The following is a 24,820-nucleotide window of genomic DNA, read 5'->3' as shown; positions in this document are numbered from 1 at the left end:
TTTTTTTTTTTTTTTTTCTACTCAAACAGTGGCTTTGTCTTATGTTACTATACCTAACGGCATAATGTGTGTGTTACAAACTCAGATACTTTCTAAATTTCACAAGGTACAAAAATTGAGAATTGCCTATGGATAAGTTGCAAAGAAGAAGTTTCCTGGGGCCTTTAGACACATTACTGAAATCTGCATGGAACTTTTCCCTTAACCTGTAGGACTGGAGACTCACGTAGCTGATGTAAGGGCTATGGAAGGAACTGTGGGTAATGTCTGCCTGTATATTCTGTAGTGAAGATGTGAATTATAATCCTGTGTATATCTTCATTCCTGAATTAGTTCAAATAATTTAGTTGTATTGGGTCAGTAATGTTTATATTTTTAATACATTTCAGCTGAGAAGTTAAATTGATAGCGCTCAGAGACAACACTAATATGATAATATTTTCTTATTTCAAACAGCTAGTTAAAGGCCTTCAGCAAGAGCTGAATCGATTATATTCCCTTTTCTGTTCTCGGAATCCAGACTTTGAAGAAAAAGGGGGTAAAGTGTCAATAGTGTCCCATTCCTTGGGATGTGTAATCACTTACGACATAATGACTGGCTGGAACCCAGTGCGACTGTATGAGCAGCTGCTGCAGAAGGAGGAAGAGCTGCCGGATGAGCGGTGGATGTGCTACGAGGAGCGGCACCTTCTGGACGAGCTGTACATAACGAGACGACGGTGAGATGGCCTCTCCCGCAAGGGACCACAAGTCTCGGTGGAGTTCCCAGACCTCTTAGGAGAAAGCTTTAGGATGTTCACGACTGAAGAAAAGCAATACACTGTTGAGCATGGAGAGATTGCTAACAGCATGCCTAACCAAGCTAGAGACTGCTTATTAATTTTCATGCTGATTACATTCATTTTCCTGTAACATAAAATAGTTTTGTTATCTTTTTTATTTTCCTCTGTCTTTCCCCACTGCTTGTTAGGAGTTGTTACAAGCAGAATCAGTGCATAGAACCATTATTGAAAATGTTTGATAGTTTGTATTCCTTTTACTGACCTTTAGAAGGAGATCTCTAAACTTTTCTTTTAACGATAGAATCTCACTTTACTGCCCAGGCTGGCATCAAGTGATTCTCCTGTCTCAGCCTCCCAAATAGCTACGGGTACAGGCATGTACCACCCATCTTTTAAAACTTTTTGTTTTTCTTAACAAATGATTTTTTACATATGTATTAAAATTTAATTATATATGCTGTGTAATTATAGGAAGATTTTGTGATTCCTTCATCACCTGTGGCCTTCCTGATATGCTCTGTTAACTCTGCTACATTTCTGTCTTCATCTGTAGCTGCTTACACCTTCTTTGTCCTCTTACTAATGCAAGGGCAGTTCTGATAAAATAGTGAAAAAAATCACTCATCCTGATAGTTTGGCATTATATAAAAATAACTGAGCGAGGCTGGGGATTTTTAGTTCAGTGTTTCCACCGCCTGCCTCGCAAGCCCAAGGTGTCCCGAGTTTGATCCCCAGGATCAATCAATCAATAAGTGAGTTAAGGATTTTTTTTTTTTTTTTGGGGTACTGGGGATCAAACTCAACTGAGGATTTCATTTAGGATCTCATTAATATCCTAGCTAAATTAATATTATTATAACAAGTGATAGTTTTGAAAGGAAATGTCATGTGTGACATTTTAGATGTATAAATCCAGTAAAACTTTGCTTAAAAAAAAAAAAGCTTAGAAAATGAACTACCACTTTTTTGGGGAAAAAAAAACTTAGTTCCGTCATTAGTTAAATATAAGTAGATTCCGAACATTGTAATAAGAAAAAAGTGAAGTAATGCACACGTTCATTGGCATAGAACGCGTAAACTGGCTTTTCATATCATCATATGATAGGATGAACAAGTAACAGAAAAATTGAGGTGGGTCAGGAGGCAGTGAAATGAAAACCCCTCTAAGATTTCTAAAAGAGCACATTGTACAGAAGAGAAGAGAATGGACAGGACAGTATTACCCTTTGATGTGGTTTTAAATGTGTGTTTGTTTGTGCCTGCCAATGTTTTACTTTACAAGCTGGGCTAGGTGTTCGTCTCCGCAGGAAGGCACTTGCCTACCACGTGCAAGGCCGTAGTTCTGTCCTCAGCACTGAGAAGCTGTCAGCAGGTGTGGGAGAAGTGCTTTTACTCACCACTTTGTAAGTTGTAGAGTTCGTGTAGCACCTCAAGTGCATTTGTTGACGGGAGCCATTGCTACTGGGTTATCTTCACTTTTTTTTAAAGCTAAGGATTAATGTAATGCTGATTGATACTGTGATTGTCAATAACCTCTTACCACTTCCTAGGCTGAGGGAAATAGAAGAGCGGCTGAATGGGTTGAAGGCATCATCTGTGATGCAAACCCCTGCCTTAAAATTTAAGGTAAGGAACAGTGATCAGTGATCAGTTTTTTTGTTATTTGAACAGTTAAATGTTTATGGCACAAATTAAGTTTAATTGTGAATAGTTATTGAATACATGCTGTATGGGGGACACTGTTGTTTCCTGGGTTTTACAAAGTAAAGAATGGAGAAGACAGACCCCAGCCCTCAGAATACAGAACACCATATTCTTGGTGCCATTTGCAGCATACATGATACATGCACAGGAGGAAGGTTTTCATTTTGCCTGGAAAATTTACAAGCAGACTTCTATATGTGATCTCAATAGATTCAAATTTACAAAGCAAAAGAATGGAGAACTGTTATTCTGCATAAAAGGAACAACACAAACACAGGTATGCCGGACATGGTATGGCACACCTGTAATCCTGCCATTCCGGAGGCTGAGGCAGGAGGATCACCATAACTTTGAGGCCAGCTTAAAGTCTCAAAAAAAATTTTTTTTAAATAAAGGTACGAAGGTAACTTTATAGTACCTTAGGAAACACCAAGTAATCAGGAGGAGTGAGAAGAACAGTGGAGACAAATTTGGGAAACGTTTACTATTTAGAACTATTTAGTGACGATCTAGTTGACCAGAGGTGAAAAAATAATAGTAGAAGTAAATCAGCAATGATTTCAGGGATAGAAAGCTGCATTTCAGTCCCTGAAAGTATGTGAGACAAGCCCAAGGCAGGCTGTCAAGGTTAGTTTTGCTGGAATTTTCAGGACTCAGCAGGAAGGAAATTACATCTGAGATGAGTGGCAGGGAGCTTTTCAGAGTTTCTGAGCATCAGAGTCACCTGTTGAAGGTGATGATTTGGGGGAGATACGAGGTGGCAGAGAGGTGTGACACTGACTGTAGCCGGATCGCAGATTTCTTATTTGCCGTAGTAAACAGAAGACATCTAGGTTTTCTAACACTTATTTCCTGTTAATATATGCTCGTGCCTAGTGCACTGTATTACCAATCCTTGAAATAGGTTTCTCACATCACAAGAAATTAACATACAGATTAAGAAGTGGAATGATTCGTATTTATTATACCTAATCAGTGCTAAATGAATAGAATTAATCTGCTAGAAAAAGCAAACTCTTCTATTTTGTGTTCTGGCATTTTTACCAGAGAGTTGAGTATATTGGATTGTTAGAATTCAATACCATATCACTAGAACTTAAGTACTATAATTATAGATCCTTTGATACAGGTATAAATAGTCTAAGATGGGTTTTTTAATTGTTATTCTATTAGAGGAAAAAGTAAATCTATAATTTAAAAAGGAATATCTAATGAGTTGTCAAATCACATTTAGAACTCAGGGTTCTTTTCATGTCCGTAGCCAGGAGTTGGAGTTACTTTCAGAGATTGATGTTCTGTCACAACTGACGATTGCACTTTTAAAAAGAATATTGGCAAGCATCAGTAAGGAGAATGACAAACTTGTATTCTGGTCATAAGGCTTTGCCTCTAACTAGTTATGTAGCACCAGCCAAATGACAACAGTTCATCTGTTAACTCATCTCTGAACAAGGAGGTTAGATTAAATGTCTTTCAGAATTCTTTGATGGCTGTAAATACCACTAAAGCAGTCATTCATTACCTTTATCTGAGAGAATTCCCCTTTAGTGTGTTTGTCAAACTGCATTTTCATCATAAACAAAAGAAAAGTTGTTTATTCCGCAGCTATAATAATTGAGCAAACATTTAGGAAGTGCCTGACCAATGCCTAAGTGTTTTGCTAGGTGGAGTGTGTGTGCATGCGTGGATGAATGCTATGTTTCGAGCAGAAAGAATTTATATCACTTTCTCCATCTATTTTTTTTATCTTTTTTAACCTTTCAGTTTATAGAAGAAATTACCTTGTTCTTTTCAAATACTGGTATTGTCACGTGTGTCCCTATTATTTAAAATGCTCATTCTTTGAGCTGGGAATGGGCTCAGTGATAGATCACTTGAGGCACCACAAAAAAAGTTCAATTCCTGGCACCACAAAAAAAGTAAAATGTTTTTTCTTTTATGTTGAATTTTTATACAAGCTAATTTTCCTCAGTCTACAAGTATGTTGAAATCACCTAGTCAATAAAAAAAAAATCTCAAACCTTTAACATAAAAGTATTCCACAGTATGTATTCAATTGTGTATTTTTTAATTTTGAGGAGAAAAAGAAAAATCAGTCTAGAGTCTTTGTGGAGAAGGATTAAAGGTATATGAAAGAGGAGGCAGGAACACTGCCACAGGATAGCCTGGGGACTGGTGATGAGAAGTGGTAGTGTTAGGACTGAGGGAAGGGTGAGGTGGAGATCTCAGTGGGACGGAGGAGCTGGGTGGAGTGGCACATGCTTGTAATCCCAGCCGTTCCAGAGCTGAGATAGAATTACAAGTTTGAGGCAGCCTAGTTAAGACCTTGCCTCAAAATAAAAAGAATCTTTAAGGGTCTGGATTTGTAGCTCAGTGACAGAACACTTGCCTATCATGTGCGAGGGCCTGGATTCGAACCCAAGTGCCACATCTTTTAAAAAAGGAAAGGAAAGAAAAGAGACAACGCCGTAGCAGAGGTAGGATGGGTTTAGAAGGTGTGGTGTTGCGTACACGCAAGCGCTGTTGCCTACTCCTTTTTCCTGATCCCCAGTCTTCCCCTGGCTCTATCCCAGGTCTCTTCTCTCCCTTTCCCTCAGTAGCTCCTTTTCCACCTACTAAATAAATATATCAATTCCTCTTCCTTCCTGATACAGCCTTCCTCTAACTCCACACTTCCCAGGCAAGTGCAGGTTTTCTTAGCTTTACATGCTGCTTCTCTGGTGCTGATGCGTGGAACTGGGTGGTGACCTAGCCTCTCCTGTGTCTCTTGCACTAGAATTTCAGCTCCATGTTACACGTTACAGATAACCTCACACCTCCTGCGAGCAGAAGGCAGCATTTACAGTTAATGCAGGCGCTGTCCTCGCACTCAGCCGGACCCACGTCTGTTCTCTCACAGCTTCCTCCTCTGCCTTCTCCATTCAGTCTCACGGATTCCGCTCTGTCCCGTCACATTTCCGCTTTTGGAACTGCCTCTCCTGCCTCGTCAAGATTACCTCTTACCTCAGCTCTTCCCGTACATCTCACTTTTCCTAAAATAGCAGTCTTACTTTTCTACTTCATCCACACACGACCACCGCATTTAACTTGCCAGTCCAGCTTCCTTCGTGAAACGAAGACCTTGAATAGTATTGTCATCCCAGGCTACATCTTCCCCACACACACAATTTTTCAGTCATATTTATTTCTTTTCACAAAATAAACTGGGCACTTTCTGGCCCCTGCTTTAGCTCTTGTGGCTCTGTCCATCTGTCTGTCATTCTTCCCAGTCTAGTGGCCCAGCCTCAGCTGTGGAAATCCTGTTCTGCTTTTCCTGGCCTCTCCAAATGCTGCTGCCTCTGCTGTGCATTTATTTTCTTCCTTTTCCCCCACAGCATTATTAATTCTGGATGCAGACACTCTGCATTATTGGTCTGATCGATCTCTCCCCATCACAGCTCTTAGCAAAGTCACATAAAGTAGTGGCTCAGGAATTCTTTAATTACTGCACAATAACATTTTCTTCCTTCCCTTTTCACTTAAATAATGAAATTTCACCTGGAAGCAGATTATTTAGAGTGACCAGTAGTTGGCATATAATTAACAAGTAATACAGTTGCCATTTGGATAAAACTTATTAGAAAGAAATATCCTCAGAGACAGTTGTTTGTATTTTACTCTACAATATGTCTTGCCAGAATTTTTTGAAAGTAACACTCCGCCATTTCTTAAATTTAGGATGGCTTTGTCATTTTAGGTTGAAAATTTCTTCTGTATGGGATCCCCACTTGCAGTCTTTTTGGCATTGCGTGGCATCCGCCCAGGAAACACTGGAAGTCAAGACCATATTTTACCTAGAGAGATTTGTCACCGCTTACTAAATATTTTTCACCCTACAGATCCAGTGGTGAGTTGCAATGAAGACTTTTTTCCCCTCGGTATTAGATTATTCCTAAAAAAAAAATCTTAACAGAAACCTTGCCAGATACCATTGAATTAACAACAACAACAACAAAAGTTCATTTATCTGATGTGCTTGCAGAATTTTATGTTCCAAAATGTTTTAGTTCCTCTAGGGTTCGTGAAATAAAATACCTTAGAGATGATCTGTTTATATTGTACTTGGCAATGTGAGACCTCAATTTAAAAATATTATCCTGGACAATTAATACAAGAGACAGAGAGGAGTCTTCTACACTTCAAATCTTATACCAGTAACCAAGTAAACATAAATCTTAAAAATCCTGCTTTACTTTTTTTCTAAAGCATACTATAATGTTGTAATGTGTTTGATCATCTTGAAAATATGCAGGTATTATATATTGCACATGAAAAGGTAGTACTGTTCAGTCTACTTGAAGTGTAAAATAATTGAATTTTTTTCTATTCCCTATTAAATTTGTGTTGTAAATAATGTTTTTTAATGTAAATCCTCCAAAGATCTTGCGTGTAGGTAAATAGTGTAGTAACAAGTAAGTTTATTTAAAGAAGAAAAATGCAGTCTGGGAGTGGCGCTCAGTTAGGGTGCATACTTAGCATGTAGGAGGCCCCAGGTTTGATCCTCAGCAAACCCCCACCAAAAATTTCCTGTAATCCTTTTGGGAGCAAAGCTAACTATATTTAAATAGCAAAACAAACTCTTAATTACTATTTATTCTCAGAAAATAAGCTTAAACTTGTGTAAAGTTTTCTAAAAGATCTTTAATACCAAGTAACTTTAACATGAGCACTGGAATTTTAGAAACTCTCCCATATGATAAAGACTCACAGCTGTCATATTTAAGAAATAAACTTCACCTGGAACTGAAGCAGAAAGAAATGAACTTCAACTAGAATCACAACTGGAACCTAATATTAGACTCAAACACACTGCAGTCTTGGCAAGTCACTCTGAGGTAGATCTCATCTACATGATGCAGATAATATTTCAGCTTACAGGGTTATAGGAATTAAGTAAAATATATGTGAAAAACTCTGCTAGACAGTAAGGATTTCATTACTACATATTCATTTTACCCATTCTCTCATGAACTCATATTTAGTTTGGTTTTTACGTTTGATCGTTGGGTGCTGGGGATGGAACCCAGGGCCTTACACACCAGCTCCTCTGAGTTCTATTAATATTTCTTAATACTTTGTCCCAACTATGGTTTTTATAAACCACAAACATTACCTGTTCTTTCTCACATCCTATAAAGGAGGAAAGTACCACCTTTGACAGCAGAGTATGAGATAGTTTTTCTGCTCTCTCATACCTACTTCACATGAGACAGATGTTCTTTTGTTAGCTGTTACTATACTAACCTGTTTGAAATTTGAGTTTAGGCCAGGTGCAGTGGTGCACACCTATAATCCCAGCATTCAGGATGCTGAGGCAGGAGGATTATTTGAGTTAGAGGTCAGCCTGGGCTACATAATAAGACTTTGTTTTAAAAATCAAAAAGGAAAGGAGAGAGGGAGGTTGCATTTAATAAAATACTCTAAAATATTAAAAATTGACCATATTTCTGTGTTTTAGATTAGAGTTTAACTACTACAGATTTGGGAGGTTGACGTGCACCTGTAAATGAGATCGTAATATGATAAAAATCAATCTGTTTCTCTGAAAAATGAATCAATAGACACAGTTGGCCTAGACTCCTTTTTAAAAAAAATCTCATTAAGGATGTATAATTAGACCAACCACATATTATTAACAATAAATGAGTACAAATACATGTTTCCACTACATATCCACTTTTTTAAATTCTCTAAGGTCTACTTAGTATGCAGTAAAAGAAGCATTATGCATTGATATTGTGTTTCTTTGAATTTTTTTACATCAAGGCTTACAGATTAGAACCATTGATATTGAAACACTACAGCAACATCTCACCTGTCCAGATCCACTGGTACAACACTTCAAACCCTCTACCTTACGAACATATGAAGCCAAGCTTTCTCAACCCAGCCAAAGAGCCTACCTCAGCTTCAGATAATGAAGGCATCTCGACCATACCCAGCCCTGTGACCTCACCGGTCCTAGCCCGCCGTCACTATGGGGAATCTATTACTAATATAGGCAAAGCCAGCATATTAGGTAATTTCTCTTCAGTGTTCCTTATCTCTGACCATAAATGTTTTTGTATGGATATGAAATGTGAAGAACTTGAAATTACTCTGTACAGTTAACCCTCTAGAATGAAGTACCCTGTGACTACGTATTTGAGGGGCAAAAGCTCCAAGTTTTCTGTTTAGAGCAGATTCTGCTGTTTTAGGGTGTTAAATAACTGGATGGACCAGAAAAAAGCACTGTTGTAAGAGGCAAGTACCACATCTTAATCTTCACCCTACCACTTACTGGGGATATCCTGCACAAATCCTGTGGTTTTCAGTGCCCCACTCCCTCCTCTGAAGCAAGTGTCCATATCAGCCAGTTCTCTGATCTGTTCTATATCTTGCAGTGTACTTCCTGAGGGCAACAAAGATATTTAGTGTCTCTTTGAATGATCTCCAGTATGAGCACAGTGTTTGGTGTCTCACTGGAACTCGGTTTTGTGCCACTGGAATTTGTTCTTGCTTCTGGTTACAAGGTGCCTTAATATAAAGCACCACAAGATGGCACTAGAACTAGGCTTTATCTTCTAGACTATTTCATCACACACGTTCTTTATTTGTGGCTTTTCATGGCATATCCACTTGAGTTCAGAAGTAGGTATATCTGTCAATAGTATACATATGCCCACATCAGTGGTGTGGTTCTTTTATTAAAGATTTTAACTTTGCCAAATATTTTTATAACAACGATGACTTGAATAGAACACATTTATTCTTTTGTGTGTATATTCCTGTAAGCTGTAGGCCCAGAGTTTATACAACTCTCCTTTTCCACACCATTTTTATTTAGAAACCTGCAGTATAAATTGTAATTTTCTTATGGCCTCACCCTGGAAAAACATGACTATGCCTTACTCCCTCCTCTGGTTGGCTGCAATTGTGGGTGGCGGACTTAGCCTGGTAATGCTGTGACTCAGCAGATGACTCCCCTGTTCTGCGGCATGCAGGGGCTGCGAGCATCGGAAAGGGGCTCGGAGGAATGCTGTTCTCCAGATTCGGACGCTCATCGGCGTCGCAGCCATCGGAGACCTCCAGAGACTCCATGGAAGACGAGAAGAAGCCAGCTGCTTCGCCCTCCACGTCCACCGTAGCCACACAAACCCTTCCACACAGCAGCTCGGGCTTTCTTGACTCTGCATGTTAGTTCCTGCAGTTCTTTCCTAGAGTTTATGCTGTTGGCTTTTGAAAACTTGAGGGGAGGAAAGTTTAAGGCATTAATACTAGATCTGAAACAAACTTTAGCTTTTAAAGAAAAATTGACTTTCCTTCTCCTTACATTTTTAGCAATACTTTCCAGGTAAATGCAATTTCAGTTTCTGCATTTGTGATTAGTGATAGATTATTAATAATCATGACCTGGCGTAAGGGTCTGAAATATCAAGCAAAAAACAAATCTCTGTGGGGTAAGTATCTGTTGGGTTTTTTCTTTGCAGTACAAGGGATTAAAACCATGGCTTTTGCACTGAGCTAAATCCCCAGCCCTTTTTTATTTATTCATTTATTTTGTTGGGACAGTCTCACTGTGGTTGTCCTGGCTGGTCTCAAACTTGCTGTTTTCCTGCCTCAGCCTCCTAGAGTGCTGGAATTACAGGCATGTGCACTATACCCAGTGACCCCGATTGTTATGAATTATATTTTTACTAATACTAATATGATCTCAGTCTTAACAGTTCATGTAATTGCTTCAACTCTGCTGTCTGATCTTGAAACTTTTTATACCAAAGCCATCCTGCTGCTAATTTCACAGCGCCCCTCAACCAGCCTAATTACACAGCCCTCAACACTTAGAGGTGTTACTATTATAGAACCACTGTGTGGCTGGCTCCCAGTCCTATCCCAACTTCCTAGTGTACACGAAGGATTGCGGAAATGAGTGAGTGAGTAGTGTTGGACTTTGTGTTAAAACAGAACTTTAAGTGTTTCTAGTGGATGTACAAAGTTTAAAATCTTGAATAGCTGTGAGATACTAATGTACTTTGGATATATTTACTTCGGAGAGTCTAAGCTTGGAAGCTTGGACTTTAAATGTTGAGTAAAATAAAACTAGTACAAGTCCTACTTTTCCACTGACATGTGAGAGAAAGTGGAGATTTGAAACTATTGTCTTTGTATAACAAGAAGAAAACTTTGCTTCTTTCTCTAGAAGTTTTCAAACATTTCATTTACTAGTAGCATTATATTCTTACTGGGTCTGCCACTCTAAATTGTGAATGCTGAGTAGCCATTGTGCTTCATTAATCTCAAGTGGAGAAACAAAAAGAAACCCAGAAAACCACTTAGGAGTTAAGTTCAGCTGTAATAGCTCCAGAAACTGGCTGCATCCTCCACAGTCAGCCACTCCAGGATGAATTATCAATAAGGTTAGACATCCCTAACTGGACCAACAGCATTTTTTTAATCTTAGCAACAAAATTTTTATGGTGATCTTTTGAACACTGTCTAGAAAATTCCTCTTAGACTTTGTATAAAACTCATACTTTAGTTTTGCTAAGTTTCTATACTATTACAGACTTCTCATTTTGACTTAACATTAAAAGTGTAATTGTAAAAATTTAAAATTGTGTTTTGACACACAGATGTCAAAAGAAAGCTCTAACTTAAGAGAAAAATGAACTTCAAAGAACTTAGTGAGATGGCAATTAAAAAGTCACAGTTCTTTGTAATTTGGGTAATGTGCAACACTGAAGCTAATAAATTTAAGGGTGAAAGAAGGCCAGATGCCGTGGTGCACACCTGTAATCCCAGCATTCTGGGAGGCTGAGGCAGGATTGAAAGTTGTGCATCCAACCCAGCCTTGGCAGATTAGCAAAACCCTGCCTTGGGCTCAGGGCTAGGGTGTAACAAGCACCCCCTGGGTGTAATCCTCAGTACTGGGAGGGGGGAGGGTAGAAGTTACACTCCAGAAAAAGTAAAGCATTGAATCTAAGGGAAGAAAACAGTTGTTTTTGTTTTTGTTTTTGTTTCTTAACATTTAATACTTTAACATGATAATAGTGGGACCTCTTCGGAAACGGTAGAGTGCTAGCTTAACAAAGCACATATTCTTTTATTCTTGCTTATCAATTCTTTGCTGACTCTATAGTGGATTTCTTATCAACTAAATCTGAGCTAGACATGAGTCTTAGTCCCATATATTCATCTCTAGTTACTGATGTAACTATTAAAATGGGACAACTACCATGGTAGGATTCTACCTTTTAAATCAGTGCCCAAAATTTGGCCTTACTAATTCTTTGACTTGCTTTAGTTATGTTCTCTTCTTTGTAATCCTGACTTCAACAAATTGCTTGCATCATAATTGCTATCTTGGCTTTATCTTGCAAATCTAAAAAGTTTTCTTCCTGAAATCTCTTTGGAATTTGGTTGTAGTGAGGAAGTGACTATGTCCTGGGGCCCTTTTCTTCTTCTCACATAGACCTCCACAGTTCTGGTTAACCTGTATTCTGAAATGTTTGTTGTTTTGTTTTGAGCGGGTGGTACCGGGGATTGAACTCGGGACCTTGCATTTGTGAGGCAGGCAGTGGCACCACTGAGCCAAATCCCCAGCCCCTGTACTCTGAAACTTTTGTGTTTGTTATTTCACCCTTACTTGAATTGTGAGCAGTCAAGGCTTTTGTCTCTGAAGATACTTTCACTACAAACCTTATCATCCATCAGACTGATATACCTGAAATGTGTTCTTCATTTGTTTTGAAAGCATAGACTCAGTTTCATTACGTATGCCCTTATATTTGTAACATATCATGAAAGGAAAGATGTTTCTTCTAGCATTGTTTGCCTCTAGGTTAAAACCTAAACTAGCTACAAATTTGGAGAATGTCTAGGGTTGACAGACTGCATTTCAGAATTAACTATCTTGATGCTTTTCTTGAGATAACTCTTCACAAAAGCACAGAGATGTACTCTTGATGTATGGTAGGCTTAGTTTAGTCAGCTTGTTTGGAAATACCATTCTAACTTTTGGCCACAGCAACAGTGAAGGCCATCTTTAACCATCTGTCACATTTTACAGTATCTTGTGTTTTGTTTTGTTTTCACAGATTTCAGACTTCAAGAATCGTTCTTTTATCTCCCACAACTTCTTTTTCCGGAAAATGTAATGCAGAATAAAGATAATACCCTCGGTATGGTATATGTCAGGAATAGCATTCAGAACACTATGAAAATGATCTGCTTAGAATTCTTCTGCTCATTGAAAAATTGGATCAAATCTTCTATGAGATCATCTTTGATGATGCCAATCAGACTGTTTATATGTATTTTCTTCCTAATATTTTCTAATCTTAAATGATAGTGTTCCTGAAACCTGGATATTGATTAGCCACATAATGTGCTAAAATATATGATATTCCTGTACACTTCTACAGAGAAAGAACCTTTTAGAGAGGAGAAAATGTATTAGGTCAGTTTTTTCTTTATTGTACTAACGGCTTCAGGCTTACTGTTCTTTTCATGTAATATACTTAGACATAAAAATATTTCCTAGTGCAGGGCATTACTCCTAGTTATTTCAGGTATCATTAGGATTGTAATTATGCCATGGCTAATACTTAATTCCAGTACACATATTTAATGTGCTTCATAGGGTATATTCACTTTTTAAAATACCATTACTGGATTCAAGAAACATTTTCAGTGTTCCTTTACTTTTCACTGTGCTCTAAATGTATCACTAAGGACTAATCTTAACACTTTAAAATTATTTTTTTACTACATTTTTCCAAAGCTGCTCTTTTCTTTCCTGTTTTTCTCTTTAATATTAGATTTTTGTCTTTGATGTTTAAAAAGTATTACAGGATTTTCTTTGGCTGTTTTCCCCACATTGCATTGTACAATTTATTTGATGGTTAATTTTCATAAGTTTATTCAGTTATCAGAAAAATATTGCTTGCTACAAAGTTCCAAAACAGTGTTTTAATATAACAAGCATTTTTTTTGTTTTTTGTTTCATAGCAACAGTTTGTATTGACCTAACTCAGTGAATTTCCCTCACATGATGATCTTATGTAATCATCTTTCCCTAGTCCTTGTCCTGTAATAGCCCGTCACTTCCATAAGGAAGTAATTTTATTTTTGATTTCTGCATTTTTGTTTGAAAGAAGGAAAGTTCATCCACTAATATATTTTTCCTGTAGTTAGATAACCCTCATTTCCCAAAACCGTCACCCTTATCCAGACTCAGGTGGTAAAATCAGTATGGCTTTCACTCATTCAGTAACTGTTAAATACTTATCATGAGCCAAGATGCCAGCACGAAGCAGACTTCAGTACTGTCCAAAAGGTATCGAATGCCAGTGTGAAAATGAGTGTCAGGAGCATGTGTTCGAGTAGGGAGGGCAAATCAGTGGGGTGTGCTGAGCCACAAGCAGAGGTCCAGGGGAAAGGACTCCGTCAATTTCAGGGAAGGAGAAGTGGCTTCCCCTGGAGAAGCGATAAAGGGCATTATGGAAAAGGTGGGAACGGACGTGCAGAAATGATAAGGCATTTCAGGGAGACCAAACAGCATGAGCAGAGCCACGCAGGGTGCAGCACTGTTGTGTTGAGAACCTGAAGTCCATTTTCTTGAGAACTGCGGCTGAGTAAAAGGGTAGTTCTGTATACAGTTACAAAAGTTGCCTAAACCAGACTGTGAAGGGTCCAGCAAATCTGGCCATTCTCTGTAGTTTTCCGTATTCAGAACTTCGCCGTCCACCCCAGCCTCTCTTGTCAGCTGTTAAGAATTTGAATATCTTCCAGGGTAGATGTGCTTGTTTTGTTTTGTTTTGTTTTGGTACTAGGGATCGAACTCGGGACCTGGCCCTTGTGAGGCAGGCAGTAGAACCACTGAGCTAAATCCAGGATAAATGTGTTTTGAGAGAAAATATTTGACAGAAATGAAAACTAGATTATAAAACTCTATGGAGCCAAGTATCATGCAATTGTGACCATAAATATTATTTACAAATAAAACAGCTTTTATGAATCGGTATGTTTTTTTAAATTTCTGGGAAAGTTGAGATGCTTCCATTAAATAGTAGAAACGTGCAGTTAGTCCGCATTATAATACAAAGATGCTTTCTATCCATATGTGTTATTTTTCAATAGCATTCCATGTTGACAAGCCTTGTGCACAGGAGAATTCTGTAATGAAACTATAGTACTGATGATTTTACTTTTTCCTTTCCCTCTGACCTAAGTTAGCTAGAAAAGCTAGCAGAAGCTGCCAGCCTGCATGGTGCCACCCATCTGAAGTGTGGTCCTAATGAGAGACCAGGGCTCAGGCAGCTGCGTGGACATGTGAGCCCACTCTAGCCGAGAGCAGATCACAGTTCATACAGAGTGCTGCTGCCATGCAGAGCCTGCCTGGGGACTTCTGTGACCTACAGAAAAGGGAGAGGAGATGAGACAGACCCACCTGGTTCTGTCCATCTTCCCATGTAGCCAGCGTTGATGTGAGGTAACTGCACTGACAGGCAGGCTCTTGGGGTAAAGCTTTTAAGAAGGATGAGAGACGAGAACAGGCTTTTCAAGTACAAGTTAGCCAGCCTAGGTCCCAGTAAGGCAGGAGTCAGGGCATGCCTGTAATCCCAGCTACTCAGAGGCTGGGGCAGGAAGATGGAAACTTCAGGGCCAGTCTGGGCAGCTTACCATACACCCTGTCTCAGAATGAAAAAGACGGGCTGTCGCTCAGTGGAAGAGCACAGGCCTAGCATGCTCAAGGCTCTGCCTTTGTTCCCCTGTACTGCAAAGTTAGGAAAGTTCCGCGTATGAATGACAAGACTTCCTCGCAAGCACAAGGTCCCGAGTTCAATCCCCCCAGTACCAAAATAATAATAATAATAATGATAATAAGGTCAAATAATTTAATAGGCCAGTAACTAACATTGAATTGTCCATGAAAGGCAGTGTTAGAAGGCTGTACTAGCATTTAAGAATGAATTTCATGAACATAGAGCCACGTAACACTTGTTACGACAGGAAAAATCTTCCTTAGGCTTTAAAACTGGATTACAGGGTAAGACTTTGGACTAGAAAGACATGCCCTGACCTTTGGACATGAGTTTCTAAGAATTATAAGTTGGAGGTCTTTGCCAGTCTTAAAGCATGTTTATGCCTTTTCTGGTTTTGGTTCTCTTCTCTTTGTAACCAACTTCGTCTTGACTTGTCTTTGTCGTGCTTGAGACCTCTGGTTTCCTCTCTCGTCCCCTTTTCCTCTGTTGCAGCAGAATGTGCCTGCATTCGCAGAAGATTAGGGAGCTCCTGCCTCATGGGCCCATGTGGATTTCAGCTGTTTCTGACCTCTTACGGAATAGCTTATTTTAATTAAATGAAAATAGTTGTTTTAAAGACTTTTCAAAAACTTATGTCATATTTTACAAGTATGTTTTAGCCCGATTGGTATTTATCTCTCTTAAATATAAACCTTCCCTGAAATTGTATAGATGAAGCCATAAACATTTCTTGTCATAAAAACCATAATTGAAAAACAATTTGAGGGCCAGGGATTTAGCTCAGTGGTTCTGCTGCTTGCCTTGAAAATGCAAGGTCCCGAGTTCAATCCCCGGACCGCACCCCCCCAAAAAAAAAACAATTTGTAAAAGTATTTTCAAGTTACCAAATAGTGCTATCACAAAATACTTGTTTAAAATAAGGGTTTATATTAGATTGCTTCCTGGGGTCCTATGATTTCTTCTGTGTGACTGCCAGATTCCCAGTGTATAGGAAACCTAACTTTTCCCTGAGCCTTCTTGATTTTTGCCAGTTTTTTTAATTTGATGTCCTTTGGCTCTGTGAACGAAGAGCAGACCTTTGAGTAGCTCAGTGGTAGAGCATTTACCTAACACACATAAGGCTCTGGGTTCAATCTCCAGCACCATCAAAAACAAAGGAATTAGAAAGTCATTTCTGTTAGCAGACCTTTTATTCTCAACTGTAAGAAGTCTGTTGATTGCATCTTATTGTAGTCTTCATTCACGTACGTTCTTTTCTTTCTAGTGGAACTGGACCACAGAATTGATTTTGAGCTCAGAGAAGGTCTCGTGGAGAGCCGCTACTGGTCAGCGGTCACGTCGCATACTGCTTATTGGTCTTCCTTGGATGTCGCCCTCTTCCTGTTAACCTTCATGTACAAACACGAGCAGGAAGAGGATGCAAAGCCCAGTTTAGATCCAGTCTGAACTCTTGAAGGACATTAGTGGCCCAAAACTATTTTTTTCTGTTCAAATGTGTATGTCAAGATATGGAGATTTCAGGACTAAGTACTGTATGTTCCCATTTTGTTTAGGGCAAGAAATAGTTGAATTTAAAAGCACTTTATTTTCTCCATCCTAAAGAAATTACTTACTCCATCGTTTCGATTATGAGTCTGACAGAACCCCCTGCAGTGAATCAAGCAAGACTTACAAGTGAAGGAGGTTTGGGTGAACCACATGAAAAAGTCACAGATCACAACGTCATTTCTCAAGATACAAAGGCCCATTAATGAGTTGAAGCTAATGTATTAACCAAAATATGTTACAATTCTAAGATGGTCAGAGTTCAGTCTGCTCTATGTGCAGTTTACAAAGCAGTATCATTGTTTTAGATTTCTGTGAAAGCTTCCACAATTCCTATGAAGAATATAAAAGAAAATGTTTTAAGTTTAACTTGTTGAGAAAAACTAATGCTAAAAAACATTTGAACTACTGTATTTATAATTTATTACATCTGACTGGTTGCTTTATTTCAGTGTATGAAACATTACATTTTCTTAATGTTTCTTTTGAACATAATTTAAGAACCACATTTATTTTCTGTAATGTTGAGACCCTTTTTTCTCAGGTCTTCATCTTTGTACTCTTCAGATGAATATCTAGACACTGTGGCATACTTTATTTTTTTCATTAAAATATAGTTTCACACCAGTTAAAAAGAAAAAAAACTGTTATGTACCTCAGAAAGCTAAAGTGTTTCTAAACTTGACAAAGTCCTTCATTTGGGGTACATTTTATTAACTTGATTAGAAAATTAGTAAATATCTTTGGGGATTATGACAACTATTTCAAATGTGTAAACATTTGTGTGCCAAATAGCTAACATAGAGACACATCAGTCATGACACAAGGCGCGGGCAGTTTTCTCAGCTGTAATTGTCTCCACAGTGCTTTTCACCTGAGGAGCTCAAAGTGCTTTCAGAGGAGTGCACGTTCAGTAGTCTGTGTGGTAGCTCCTTGAGGTAAGTAAATGTCTTTCTCACGTTCCACATTCGTACACCAAGGCACCAAAACACAAAGTGCCTTGCCTTCATTTGCATAGCACATCAAAAAAGCTGCCGTTGAAGCCACACTGAATTTTTTTATATGCTATTCAGTGACTCATAACTCGCATGGAGCCTCATGGTAGTTTGCAAACAGTCACATAAGTTGAAGTGACGGTGAGGCCAACACGGCAGCCTCCACATCCATTCTCGGTTCTCGCTCTCTCAGGAGGAGCTCCCTAGAGAAGGGAGAGTAGCCATCTCTGCCACGGCCACTCCCTCCGAGCGGGCGAGTGAGCGGCTCACCCCAGGCTCCACTCAAGGTGCTGTCTTTCCTTAACCTTCCCCTCCTCAGAAACGATATCAAACAAGAAGCAGAGGTGGTCAGTCACACATCTCACCTTTCTTTGTAAGCTAGAAATTGACTGCAGAGCAAGATTACAGGTTTTACTTCATACCATCAGTGCTGCTGACTGTTTTGGCCTTCCATTGAGTTTCTACCCCAGAAAGCACTTCGTTTTAGTGTTTTAAAAAATCCCAAAGTTCCACGCCAAGTTAAGTAACACGAAGAAACCCTTGCTATAAAAGGCTCTCGAGATCTTAGCAAAGCTAAAGAAATCTCTCAGATTTAGAGATTCCTGTGAACTCAGGTCATTTTCATAGCCTGTTTATTTTGTAGGTCTAATTTAGTTCTCAGGAAAATTCAACCCACGTCCTGTGACTGTCACTAAAGGTTCTTTGAGTGTCTCTTGCTGTAGGTGGTGTGACACTCAGGTGCACTAGAGCCTTAAGGGATTCCTTCGTCACCACTGGAACCTGAAGAGCCCACTTTACCTTAAAAGACTAAAATTCTATCAAACATTTTCATTCGATACTGAATTAAAAGTGTGTTCCCATAGGCACCGGAATATGTCTTTTCTTTCCTTCATACTGAGGAAACAGTCAAGTTTCACTACTTGGAGTTTATGTGAATTCTTAGAGCAATGTTCAGAACTCCCTTTTCAAAATAGATGCTCTGGGACATAGGACAGGTGTTTTGTTTGCTGCTCATTTCATTAACACAGAGGGTGGTTTTAATTTTATAGTACTCTCAATTCCGTGTGTGCATGTTATCATGGGATGTACTTGTATGTACTCAAGTAATACAGAAGAGTATGTGTAATTCTGGCTTGATTTAGAAGCTAAGTCAATCACTAAATACCATTTTGCAACTTTATTCCAGCAAGTACTAAATTGGTTCCAAAAGTTGTTTTTGATACTATTAAAGTTTTATTCTCTATTCTGCGTACATGATGATTCTCTTGAGTAACGATCAGGCCATTCAACTTTAATCCATTTAGGTCCCAAGAGTTACTGAAAGTTAGAATAAGAACAGATTAAATCTGGCTCTGTTTTTTCTTTAAAATTAGCCTTTCGAAGGCCCCTTGTTTAGAAATTTATTTTCAGCAGTACATTTGCTTATAAATTCCATATTTTAGGACAATTGAAAAGTAAGAGTGGATTTTCTAATAGCCACTCATTTGTATGTGAATCAAGTCTTAGGAATCTTGTTGTATTAAACAGCACCTATTAGCTCCTGCGTGAAGGGCCTCAGACTTGGACTGGCCTCTGTTGTATGCTGGATCGCTACAGATCCTGATCCGTGGCACGGCATGTGACACGCTACATCCAGCTTTGCAAGGTCCTCGGGGCAGCCTCACAGCTGGTGCCCCTGTTCACTCCAGGGATGGTACTGAGCCCCTTAGAATGGACTCAGATCATTCCAGGAGACTCTTCTGAAAAATGTATGGTAGAAGAGGATCAGTGATCCACTTTCTTTATGATTAGTGAGATTAATATTTTTGTCTTCCCTAAGAGCCAGTGAATAAGACATGGAAAACAAAAAGTCTTAAATTATTTCTGAATAATCCTACATTGTTATGGAGATGAGGCAGAGTTAAAAAGAGAATGTGGTGATCATATACTGGGAAAAAAAGACTAGAATTTTACTAGACTGTTGCATAGTTGCCATCTGTGGATGTTCTCCAGTTTCTGTTGGTTGTTCGTATTCTGTCATCCCTGATCCCGGCCGCTACCAGGAATCTGGTGCCTGCCCGAACTTTAACACGTGAATTCATCTCAGGGGTAACCCTTAGTCCGTGTTGGCTCCATGGTGGTCACGGGCTGGGTTACATACATCCTGTTTCACTCCAGGCAATGCTTGTGATAATTTTTAAGAACCCTGGAATCTCGGGGTTGTGGATTTTAGAGGCGGAGCTTCATGTAAGCATTTCAGTACCACCACAGGTCACAAAAGGTAAAGCAAGAGGCTGCAGACTGAGCAGCTAATCACAGGAGGGAAGTAGTAGCATCTCTGAGGAAGAATATTAACAGTAAGAAAGCGCCTTTTTCAAAGCGTGGTCTGACGATGGCAGAAAGTAATGTTGGAAATGCCCAGTTTTCAAGGTTCCTCTGCACGTCTGTCTGGTCTGCTCGGACTGGGGTGGGTTCCAAACTTAATCATTATTTTAGGTGGAATATGCTTAGATGTTCATTGTACTTAATTCCTCCATTCTTCAGGTTCGCCCCTCCCTGTGATGCTTTCATTTTAGAAGTGTTCTCCCCCTGCGCGCGCGCGCACACACACACACACACACACACACACGGCCCCTGACAATCACACCATGTCCTGAGTCCCAGCTGTGTTTTGTGTACGAAATCACCTGCTTCCCCTGATAGGGAACTTCGAAAGGGTAGAGACTGCCTCTTCATCTTCCGCACCCCACGCGTAAACACGCGACTCGTGGATTACGTGAGGTTTTGCTTGTGATAGGTTGTTGACTGCTCTGCCGGCTCGAGTTCTCCAGGTGGTCTCCGTTGCTTTCCCGGGGCATGCAGGAGCCCGACCAGATCCGAACAGATTTCCTTTCATGTTTTAAGTTTCCGAATACTGACAAATACAACAAGAGAGGTGGGGGAGAGAGAAGAGAGTAGAAAGAACAGTGCCCAGGAAGGATTTTATTAGCGCTTCATTCTAATGATAAATGCAAACTGGAGAAAACACTTTGCGGTGTTGTTTATTCCTTTCATCCCGTGGTGTTTATATGTTGACCTCTTATCAACTCATAATGGTCACTTCTAAATCTATTTCAACATGAAGTTAACTCATGGAAATTTAAATTTTTAACTACTTTACTATTTAGAGACCAGGCAAAAAATTCTTGCTAGTAGGGGGTGTGTGTGTATGTGTGTGAGTTCCTGAAAATAGTCTCTTGGCAGATTGCTAGTGTAAACTTTCCCCTGCCTTTGTGTTGGGACAGGGCGGGTGCATGCTTCGTATTGTCTGTCACCTTATGGTTTTTCACTTCTATCTTAACAGAGTGCAACTTGCTTCCTCCCCACCCGGCAGTTATCAGGATATGTTGGGAAATACTTGCTCGGTCACATCTGGCCTGCTATTGAGGTAGGAATGAAAAACACACAGGGTCATCCCTCAGTGTTAGTGGGGAATTGATTTCAGGGTCCTCTGCAGATACCAAAACCTGCAGATGCTCGTGTCTCTTATACTGAACAGCATGGTATGCCCTTTTGCGATCACTGGTATGTTTGAAATCGTCTCTAGATTACTTCTAATACCTCCATGCTGTGGAACTAGGTGTTACATGGTATTGTAGAGGGAATAGTGACCCAAAAACATCTGGACAGTCAGGACAGATGCACTGTTTTTTCCGGTATTTCCCGTGCTCAGTTCCTTGAGTTCATGCAGCCCTCACAGGTACAGAGGCCGACTTTAGATCCGTCACCTTTCGTGCTCTCCTCTAGGAGACACGGTATCCAGCAGTGTTGCTCACACCTTCCCTTGACGTCACCCACGTTCTCGGTTGTCTGCTTTTTCTCTAAAAATATTTGACTCCCTGTGAGATTTATGAAAGAAAGGTGTAAGCATGTTCTGGTTCCAAGGTTGTCATAATAAATCCAAACCCTGCCAGTAAGTCTGGGGAAGTTTTTGCTTCATACTCAAAGGTACATTTCTCAGAAACAGCACTGTGACCCTCCTGAGACTCTTGTTTCCTTCCAACTTTCGAGATTTCTTACGCTTAGCTTGTTCTTATCAGTACTAAATGGTGTCAGTGACTGCAATAATAACTCTCAGTAGGTGGCATATTTATTTTTCCTTTATTTCCTCTCATTTTTAACAGCCCAAGCAGGTTAATTTTTTTCAGAATTTTACTGAAGCATCTATTATTTTTATCTATGTAGTGATCAGCATGAGAGGCCAAGAAAAAAAAAATTAAAACTTTCCCACTAGTATTGTCCAGTTCTGATTATTTTCTCAACTGAAACTGGTGCAATTACATTTAATATTAAAAATTTTCTGAAGACCGAAGGATAGTAAAATCTACCTGTTCATGATTTGGTGTCTGTTTGTTTTGGTGACCGAATCTCACTGTGTAGCCCAGGCTGGCCTCAAACTCAGTCCTCCTGCCTCAGCCTTCTGAGTGCTGATTACAGATGTGTGCCACCACACCCAGTTTAAATTGTCACATTTAGCTGAGATCGGGTGTGTTCAGGGTAGTATGGCCATAGACAAATTGTCACATTCAAATCTTGAGTATAATCCATTCACAACTGTAGTGCAAGGTAAAAGATACACACACACATATATATATTGTTCCCATGTTTTCGGGGAAACCCTGATAACCCAGGCAGATGGGAACCAACCACTACTATGTTCCTGTTCCCCTTCCCACACCCCACCCTTTGGTCGGCGGCATTGTGACTAAGTTTTAGATGCATTAAAGAGTCCATGAATTTTAGTACTGGACAAGAGTACTCCTTGTAACCTTGACTTTTACATTTGGAAATAAATGTGGGGAAGAAAAGGGATTGATGTGTGGTCATGACAGTCTAACAACTTAGACATTGATGTGAAAAGTTAGCCCAATACCCATGTTTCTGAGACAAGGAACAGGGCCACAGAGGTCTCCGCACAGCATTCCTTCACTCAAAGCCTTTGATAACCATTGATCAATCCAGGCTCCCCACAGTTTAGTCAAGCCTGCCTCCCCTTCCACTCCCTGTCTGCAGCGATCTATTTCTGGCGCAGAAAACACCGTTTGCCTAAAAAAAGATTGCATTTACTTGTTGCAGTGGCTACCTATTTTTGCCTGCCTGACATTGTTTATTCCCCTTCTTTGGGGTCCTCCCTTCTCCCTTGGGAAGTACTGCACAAGCCCTGCCCATCCCTGTAGTCTTCATAGGAACGGGAAAAGGCCTCTTGAAGCCTTTCTCAACCCTGGTGAAAATTATTTTCCGCTTCGCGTGAATCTTGGTGAACATTACCCCCACCAACAACAACCACCCCTGTCCCTGCCAGGCTGGGAACAAGTACATGACTCCAGTCAGACTTTATTGCCTGCCCTGTGAGGCACAGGACCCACATGAGACTGAACAACACATCCCTTCCATGGGTTTTATTCGCTGGCCCCAATCTTCAGATGGCGATGGCTGTTAGACACGATCTGGAGGCTCATGGTGTGAGGACAAGACTGCCATCTGTGGCCCGACCACTCCTTCCCGTGACAGGAATTCCTGGAGAACTGAAGCAAGTGCCGCCCCCAGGTGCCCCAGTTGTACTTCTATTTGCTTGAGCTACTTTGAAATGAATCTCTGTCTCTTGGATCCAGAGAAGTTCAAGATAATAACCATTAACCAAAAATAACTTCTCCATCCCTTGTGGAAATTGTCACTGAGGACAATGCCTTTCAAAGCCTTTTCAAACCTCTGGTTGAAAGGAACGCCGGTAGGTTCCTCAGTGACTGCACCAGTTAGTTTTGCCTTGCTTTAGCATTTGATTACAGGCTTTTCCACTTGTTTGCATAAGGACTCTGAGGGCAGGGAACATACCTTAGTCATTTTCCAAAACCAAAAAAAGAAAAAAAAAAAAACTAAAAACGCTCAGGAATGAACAGACCGTAAATTTTGGTTACATCTTATATATGCCTGTCGGAACTGGAAAATATAACTGTGGCATACTAACGTGAAAGACATTTATTAACTGGCGCTAAACTAAAATTCCTAACAAGATCTTTCTAATTGCAGCCACTCCCTAACTGCGCCCCACAGTAGCTCAGTGTCACTTCCCGCCACGGACCAAGACACCGTTCCCTCTTGCCCAGGCTGTGACAGTGTGTTTCCCTCGACTCTTCCTTTGCACTTGCTGTCTCTCACCCTGTAAAGTGTTCTATTTCTTTTCTGTTTACTGAACTTTTATTCTTTTGAAGTCCGTAATCAGTGCTCTTGCGTTTACAAAATACTGTATTTCCTGAGCTTTCTCAGCGTCTTCCGGCTGCAGGCTGTTTTCTCCATGGGAGATGCTGATTTGTGATTCACCCACCCACTCCACAACTGAAACATAATGGAAGGGAAAGCAGCAAAGGAGCAAAGATGGGGCTGCCTGGAAATGCTGACCTGATCAATTGTTTGCTCTTGTGAGGGACACAACAACATTTTGTTGTGTGTTGCTTATAAGGACGGGAATGTAGTCCAAGTCTAAAACAAATGTCCGTTAACTTTGGGGCTGCAGCTATTTTGGAAAAGACGACCAGTTTCTTCATACATATAAAGGTGTCCCAAGGTGACACAGAACTTTTATCTCTGGTAGTCGACTGATTCCAGATTGTGCTGAAGAGGACTTAATTGGAAAAGGACAACTCCAAACAGTGAAAGGGAAGGGCTAGTCTGGGAGAGAAATTTCTCTCACAGGTAGTGATGGTAGAAATTATCGGGGGGGCTCACACTCAGGATCTCACAAATAAGCTACCACTGTGCTACATTCCCAACCCTGAAAGTATTTTCTTTTCTGATACATCAAAGCCTGCACATTTTTCTCATCCAAATCTGTGACTGTAAAGATTTGCTTCCACCTCCTGTTTCTAAGAATCTTATTCTTTCACTATTAGCTATTAAAAAGAAAAGAGGAGGGCCAGGGATTTAGCTCAGTGGTTTGGTGGCTTGCCTCGCAGGCACAAGGACCCGGTACCAAAAAAAAAAAAAAAAAAAAAAA

General features: G+C 40.0%; 1 protein-coding gene across 3 annotated transcripts in view; it reads left to right on the top strand.

The window, feature by feature from the left end:
* The window catches only part of Ddhd1 (DDHD domain containing 1), a 48,760-nt gene extending 29,751 nt beyond the window's left edge, over window positions 1–19,009 (top strand). For all 3 annotated transcript variants that reach the window (XM_033765199.1, XM_033765198.1, XM_033765197.1), the window contains 7 exons: window positions 457–719; window positions 2,333–2,408; window positions 6,223–6,372; window positions 8,292–8,544; window positions 9,509–9,700; window positions 12,602–12,685; window positions 16,536–19,009. In XM_033765199.1, coding sequence (XP_033621090.1) covers window positions 457–719; window positions 2,333–2,408; window positions 6,223–6,372; window positions 8,292–8,544; window positions 9,509–9,700; window positions 12,602–12,685; window positions 16,536–16,717 — 1,200 coding nt within the window. In that variant the 3' untranslated portion in view covers window positions 16,718–19,009. The remainder of the gene's footprint in view (window positions 1–456; window positions 720–2,332; window positions 2,409–6,222; window positions 6,373–8,291; window positions 8,545–9,508; window positions 9,701–12,601; window positions 12,686–16,535) is intronic.
* Window positions 19,010–24,820: the final 5,811 nt, after the last annotated feature.

Source organism: Fukomys damarensis, unplaced genomic scaffold, assembly GCF_012274545.1.
Source record: "Fukomys damarensis isolate Sample0158 unplaced genomic scaffold, DMR_v1.0_HiC HiC_scaffold_17, whole genome shotgun sequence".
Classification (NCBI taxonomy): Eukaryota; Metazoa; Chordata; class Mammalia; order Rodentia; family Bathyergidae; genus Fukomys; species Fukomys damarensis.
This window is presented reverse-complemented; position numbering and strand designations above follow the sequence as displayed.